General features: G+C 43.3%; 5 protein-coding genes across 5 annotated transcripts; 4 read left to right on the plus strand and 1 right to left on the minus strand.

The window, feature by feature from the left end:
- Positions 1 to 135: 135 nt before the first annotated feature.
- SAMD00019534_093020 (hypothetical protein) lies at positions 136 to 2,619 on the minus strand (the record flags this gene model as incomplete). Its single annotated transcript, XM_012895716.1, has 4 exons — positions 136 to 538; positions 698 to 1,829; positions 1,982 to 2,325; positions 2,411 to 2,619. The coding sequence occupies 4 exons, from the start codon at positions 2,617 to 2,619 to the stop codon at positions 136 to 138; spliced, it is 2,088 nt and encodes a 695-aa protein (XP_012751170.1).
- Positions 2,620 to 3,083: 464 nt separating this feature from the next.
- On the plus strand, positions 3,084 to 3,449 carry SAMD00019534_093030 (hypothetical protein; the record flags this gene model as incomplete). The annotated part of the gene is made up of 1 exon (XM_012895717.1): positions 3,084 to 3,449. The coding sequence occupies one exon, from the start codon at positions 3,084 to 3,086 to the stop codon at positions 3,447 to 3,449; it is 366 nt and encodes a 121-aa protein (XP_012751171.1).
- Positions 3,450 to 3,587: 138 nt separating this feature from the next.
- SAMD00019534_093040 (hypothetical protein) lies at positions 3,588 to 3,899 on the plus strand (the record flags this gene model as incomplete). The annotated part of the gene is made up of 1 exon (XM_012895718.1): positions 3,588 to 3,899. One exon carries the CDS (start codon positions 3,588 to 3,590, stop codon positions 3,897 to 3,899), a length of 312 nt encoding a protein of 103 aa, XP_012751172.1.
- A 951-nt stretch (positions 3,900 to 4,850) lies between these two features.
- On the plus strand, positions 4,851 to 5,309 carry SAMD00019534_093050 (hypothetical protein; the record flags this gene model as incomplete). Its single annotated transcript, XM_012895719.1, has 2 exons — positions 4,851 to 5,222; positions 5,280 to 5,309. The coding sequence occupies 2 exons, from the start codon at positions 4,851 to 4,853 to the stop codon at positions 5,307 to 5,309; spliced, it is 402 nt and encodes a 133-aa protein (XP_012751173.1).
- A 781-nt stretch (positions 5,310 to 6,090) lies between these two features.
- Positions 6,091 to 6,622, plus strand: SAMD00019534_093060 (hypothetical protein; the record flags this gene model as incomplete). Its single annotated transcript, XM_012895720.1, has 2 exons — positions 6,091 to 6,480; positions 6,584 to 6,622. Coding segments are annotated over 2 exons (429 nt in total), but the record flags the coding sequence as incomplete, so codon positions are not given.
- Positions 6,623 to 6,959: the final 337 nt, after the last annotated feature.

Here is a 6,959-nt window from a genome sequence, read left to right on the forward strand (position 1 = left end):
GTATCATTATTTATATTGGATTCCATCATCATCATTCTACGTTATCTGTATGTATGTATCTCTTTGTTCATGTCCAAAAAAGGAAAACTGATGATCATGATCAACCAATAATTTCCTTTTTGGGTGTTTATTAATTCATATGGAGGTTGGATGATGTGATGGATTGAAGACGCCAAGGTTGATGAGGAGTGATTGGTATTGTTGGAACTCTGATTGAGTGAGTGGAACCAGAAGTCGATGGTATGGGCTTGTTGTTGATGGAGTGAACATCTCAACAATCAATCGAATCGATGAATATCTTTTGAACAACTTGATATTATCTTTGATCTGTTCCATTGTTGGCGCTGGAATGAATGGCATTTGGAAGTGATTGGCCTCTATCAATCTGTCCAAGATATACCGGTAGAATATAATATTGTTGGCCACTGCATTGGATGACAATAAATGAAGGATGAACGTATCGTCTTGTTTAAGATCATTGATCAATCTAGGCCAGATGAACTCAATAACATCTTTGTCAAAGAGACTAACGTCCACTCTATAGTTCGTTGTAGGGTGGTCGTATGAATAACTATCGCCATATAATAGAAATCGGTTATCTTTGTACACTGATGGCAACACATTGAATGAGCAAAGCACATCTGATCCTAGCAGACTTCCTACCACAGCGGGTCGTCCACTATTGGCTTTGTCATACCTATCAAGATGCTGCAGAGTGTACAGGATCTTGTCGATCTTGCTGCATCTGAGTCTCTTGTCATGCAGGATATACGCAATCTGATTTTGACAGCGATCATCCGAATCAAACCTAGGCACATTCACTACATTTTTCCAAGACAACCATGGATACTGTGAGATCGATCTGTCATGATTGGCCACATCCTCCTCCAGACATTTGATTAGCTCCATCTCGTCTAGAAACTCGGCGTTCTGAAGCAGTACACGGTGACAATTATGGTGGTGATCGTGCTTAATCATCATCCTTATGGTGCTGGCTGTTAGTCTCGCGCAGGTGGAACTCGTCGGACCATCCATGTTAAATACAATGCGCTCAGGTGGGACTGTGTCCAAGAACATATCTTGATGGACTAGTGATAGTTGATCAATGTACATGAGCTTGATGTTCTTGAATACATGACCTGGTCGACTACCAATGATCTTATTGATTGCATCCATGTTCTTCTCTTGGAGTGCCACGTTGAGCGCTTGATCGATGTTGATCACAATCGATGAGTGCATCCCGGGATTGCTGATCAGTTGTTCAACAAGATCGATCACATCCATTCGTCTAGCTTTGATCGCGTCCGTGTACAGATCTTTGAAGTTATGATCAACCGAGTCATGATTGATCAGCATGTCAATCAGTTGGATGATTGATTGATGGTGGTTTGGATCGCGAACCATGTTGATTCCACTCACAATCCATTTGGATGGTGGAGTGATCAGTGGAAGGAATTGACTGATGTTGTCCAGAATGTAGAGCGCGCAGTCATAGTGTCCGCCAGTCAATGCGCATTGCAACAATGTATTGTCAAAGAGTGGGCCACTATTTCTTACATCCTTGATGATGTTGGTCATGATGTAATCGGCAACGAGATGATGGACATGCTTCATAAATCTCACATCTCCAATCTTTGCAAGTCTGTTGAACAATGGTGTGCGATCAAGCAATGACATCATATTCTTGAGACTGTCAATGCTAACTGGATGTGATGAAGATTTGAGTGGAAGTCTGAGTTCCCTTGGGACTCGGGCGTCGTCCACATGCTCGGCAATCCACACCAACAGATCAATGAGTCGTTGTTTGATGGCAAAGTTGACCAAGTTAGCTCGAGTGAAGTTCATACTCATTGAATTGTTGTCTTCCTCGTACCACTGTGGCGTTGACTTTATGTACAGGTCAAGGTCATTAATGATTCTTGATTGATGTCTGGTGAACAATGGGTTGAACTCTGCCGATTCGTAGCCAAAGTATACATACCTGCTATCGCAGGACAGCCAGGCGTTTGGAATGGTGCAATCTCGACGCACAGGTCCAAGCCATCATCATGATCCGCCAAAGCTGATCTCATCATGTTGTGAGCGATCCAGTGGTGATCAATTTCTTTAAGATAGCCGAGCACAGTGTGTATCATTGGATGACTGAACTTGAAGTACTGAGACTGATGTTTATCAAAGGAGATCAACTCCTCTCTCACATATTTAACGAACTGAGCTGAGCTAGTGTTACTACCTTGTCTGAATCGTTCTATAACGTATGTCACCAATCTGTGATTCATGCGGCACATTGCATGTTTGAACGCTTCTTTGATCGTGTCCAACAATCTGATATAGAGCGATTGAATGATTGATCGAGTGAGTGAATGAGTGAGTGGGGAGGTTGGATGATGAACCATAATGGCTTACATACTCTTGAGGTGAGTGGATACTGATATCCAACTGATCACAATGATGGATGAACTTGGCAGTGTCTCCACATAGTACACAATGATAGAGTGATACTACATCTGATGAATGGAAGACATTGGTGATGCCCAACTGTCTGTGTATCAATGACACATGTCTAAACAACTCTGATCTAATGTACTTGCTGGAGAGTACTCTACTGATCATTGACATCAATCGCAGTTGATGTGTATCATTATTATTATTGTTATCCATGATAATCAATGTCCTTTTCTAGTGACCATCAAGTTGACGTTAACTTGATGATCTCAAGATTTTTACAATGGCCTGGACTCCATCACTTTAGTTGGGTTGCCCAGGGCAACAATTGGATGAAACAACAGCCAATGATCATGCCGCCCTCTTTGGCGACATTCAATCAATCAATTCAATTCCTTCTCTTTGACTCCGAAGATCATTTGGGTTTCCTTTACCATTTGTCTTTCTCTTTCAATCACCAGATCATGAGGGAACATCATCATCTATCTTGTAAGTATATATAACATCTACACATAACAACAACATTGATGTTAGGGATACTTCTTCTCTGTCTCTTGACTCTATCTTGTCTCTTAGGAAGTGGTGCACATGTGATTGGTACACCACCTCTACAAGACTTCACTCTATATGTTGATCATATGAACGTCAGCAGCCATGAGGAGTGGCTCACCTCAACCAATGACACATGTGGATGGTCGCCAATGGACCCATGTCATTCTATAGAAAGTGCACTCATCAGTTTCAAGGTCACCCATCCCCTGACAAAGGACTGTATGATCACACTCTTAATGGCTCCATCAGACACTCCCTACAATATCACAGAGGGTCTGGATATCTGCGGACTAAATGTCACGATCGACGTGCTACCAGACTCTGCTGGCAATGTCACCATTGTGGGAGGTGTCTTATTCTTCAGTGATTGTGACCTTCCTCTCACTCTCAACATCTACAACGTGAAGATACCCCTGCACGCCATCTTCTCGGGTATCTCCTCCACATCCTGATCACTATATCCGTGGTCAACATTACAGCTTCATCAATTGGGAACAATATGTCTATAGCATTCGAGATTGACCCTGATCGTCACGGGTCATACATGGCGGATATCAGCATTCAATCATCCAGCTTCACCTCATTCTCATATGGACTACTATCTTCCTCCCCTTTGGACGCGTCTTCTGATTCAGGACTCTTACTTTGGGGAGATGGGCACCCCAGGTCTGGTTACCATCGGCATACCATCTGGTGGTGATGTTACCATTGATGAAGCCCACTTTGATGGCGGTGCCTCCGTGTACATACCCTATGACCTTGGCACTGCGGACATGACCATTCTCAACTCCAAGTTCTCCAACTTTGCTCTCCCATTCTCAATCATATCCACCAACTATGGCTCACTCAACATCAGCAACTGCATCTTCACCAACATCACTTCGGAAGCACCATCATCGTGACGAGCAAGACAAACTGCATCATCGACTCCAGTATGTTGGTCGATAACAACATAACTCATTGGGCACAGGGTGTGTGTATAACTCGGGGGGCCCCTATCCAACATTACATCCGCTTCGCGGATTCCATTATTTCCTTCAACTTTATTAATTATATATTCTTTTATCTATTCTCTTTTATTATTATTATTTTTTTTTTGGGAGTCTAGGGAGGATAATAATAATAATAATAATAATAGAACAAAAAGTGTATCCGTCGCAACTTGGGGAGGGAAGGGAGGGGAATAGGGATAGGGAATTTGGGGAAAAAGAGGATGTGTATCGACATAGGGAGGTTGGGGAGTCAATGGTGGAAACTTTTTAATAATAGAAAGAAATCCTTCCACCATCGACTCCCTGGCTCCCTGTTTGGACACTGTTACTCTTTTTGGATGATTTGATCCTCCCTGAGACTCCCTGAGTGGATATTGTGAATTGGGGTTGTTTCCAAAATCATGAAACCTAGGTGATGGAAGAGGTCAGCGTCATTGAATATCAATGCTACCTGAATCTTATCGCTTGAACAAATGAATGTATATTTACCTGTGTTTGGTTGTTTAGATGTTGGCCATGTGATTGAATATGTTAATTGATTGGGTGATTGTTGTATTAATTGTGTCTGTATTGTGTCTTGAAGTGATAACCTTGAATAGTTGCCAACAGGTATTGTTATTACAACCTCTTGATCATTCTCTCTAAGTGTGAATGTGTTTCTATTTCTGGGTACAGTGTAAAAAGACTTGGGAATGCAAGCAGCTTGTAACACAGCAACTCGATCAAAGTCATCATGTTCATAACACTCTATGTTGTATCTAAAATTAGAGATTGTGCCCGACAACCTGTTCAGCGAATTGACATAAAAGATCCTCTTATGGGTGATCAGACTCATTGATTTAATATTATTAAAAAATAACAATGCCACAAATAAAGAGAGGTTACGCAGGATCAGCAGCCAACTTGGCAAAGTGGAGAGAAGAACAGAAAGCATTGAAAGAGAGTGCTTATGTCTTGTATGACTCTGATGATGATGGAGATAATGGTGATGGTGATCAACAACCACCAGCTACAGTCGACCAACCAAAGACAATTGTTGTCGAATCAGAGAAGCCCAAACCATTACGAGCAACCAAACCTCGTGTCAACAAGACTGATCTGATGGACAAGAAACTTGATGAGTTGATGGAGAAGATAAACAACTGGGAGACTAATCAAAAGAAGCTCAAGGAGCCAGAGCCAATCGTCGTTCAAAATACTACTGTCCCAGTTGCTCCAATCGCACAACAAATCGTACGTCCACCTCTGCGATCAGACATACTCAAACACAGACTACTGACTAAATTCTAGCTTGCTGTATTGAGGAGGAGCTTGCTTTGACGTAAATTCTAACGATCATATATATGTATAATGGTTAGACATGACGTCCATTTAGAGATCAGCGAGAGCACCAAGGGCAAGAAGCTCAGAGTCAAGATAAAGAAGATCAGACCAGCGAGGCTACGACGAGACAAGAATGGCCGATATATCAAAAGTAAGAAGGGGAGAGTTTACATCAAGTCACGCAAGTCAGACTTGGAATTGATCAAGAAGCTGATGGCAGAGGCATCCAACTCCAAACCCAAACTGACCCTCAACTTCATCACACATGACACCAGCAGAAGGAGCATACATTAGATCAATACAGGATGCCAACTTTAGAGAGGCGCTGATCAAGAATGCCAGAGACTTGGAACAACAAACAAGAGCAAAGGTCGACGCGATTGTCAAGGAGCATGAGCGACCAGCGCCAGCACTGCCAGCACCAGAACAACTATTACTCGATGCAGCAATACCAGCAGCAGCGCATGAGATTGGTGAGCATGGTATCAATGAAGGTGACCGCGTTGTCCATGTGTTCCAGGATGTGACGCCACCTCAATCAGATGATGAAGATGAGAGCGATGAGCAACCGAACTTTGACAGAATCTTCGAGAGACAGAACGCAACTCATGGATTGCTCGAGCAGACTCATGCCAACCTTTTGGACATCAAGCAATCACTCAACAAGCGATTCCAACAAGACATTGACAAGCTGGAAATCGAAGCGGCTGTAGAGCAGAAGAGGCATGAGTTGGAGAGGGCAAGGCTGGCAGTAGCACGTGAACGCGATCACAACAACATGATGTCCAAGCTCGACAAGTTACTTATGGAGAGGAAGACAATCAACAAGCAAGAGTTACCTGATAACGATAAACTAGAATATATCGATACAAAGATTGAACTTATCAGGAACCAACTGGATGATGGCGATGTCAAGAGAATGCTGGACGAGGCTGTTAGTGAACAACGATTGGAACGCGAGTTGGAGAGGGCAGAGAGAGAGAAGCAAAAGACTGTTGAGAACATGAAAGCACTAGAGGTTATGGCAGCGGCAGCGGCGCCGAAACAGAAACAACCCAAGCCTTCACTACTCAAGAAGCCATTTCCCAGCACGTTACCCAAGCCTGTTCCACCAGCGGGACCATCGCCGGTGTTAGCTCCCGAAGTAACACTTATTGATGTTCCAAAGGTAAAGACAGAGCCAGAGGCAACATCGCCATACAGCACTCCTCCACAAACCTCAACTACTACCACTACAACGACAACAACTAACAAGAGATTATCCATCCCAGCATCCAGTATCAAGGCAATCAAGGACGTACCCAAGGAGCTGACTCCAAAGGTGGAACCAATCATACAGAGATACATGGATGGAGACGCGACCTTGACCAACCCAACAACACTCTACTATCAGCTGGGCAAGGAGTTGAGGACAGCAACAATCAGCCAAGATGAGAGACGGGATCTGCAGAGACAATTAAAAGATGATGCGATACAGGCGAAGCGAATACAGGACATGAAATCAATGCAACAAGTATCAGCATCAGTCGCACCTGAAGTGTTGGATCTTATCAAGCAGTACTGGGCTGGTGACATTGGATCGAAACAGTTTGGTACACTATTAAAGAAGGAGCTCAAGTATGAGAAGAACAAGGTCATGTTGTTTGA

The sequence above is a fragment of the Acytostelium subglobosum genome (genome assembly GCF_000787575.1).
Source record: "Acytostelium subglobosum LB1 DNA, scaffold: scaffold21, whole genome shotgun sequence".
Lineage (NCBI taxonomy): Eukaryota > Evosea > Eumycetozoa > Acytosteliales > Acytosteliaceae > Acytostelium > Acytostelium subglobosum.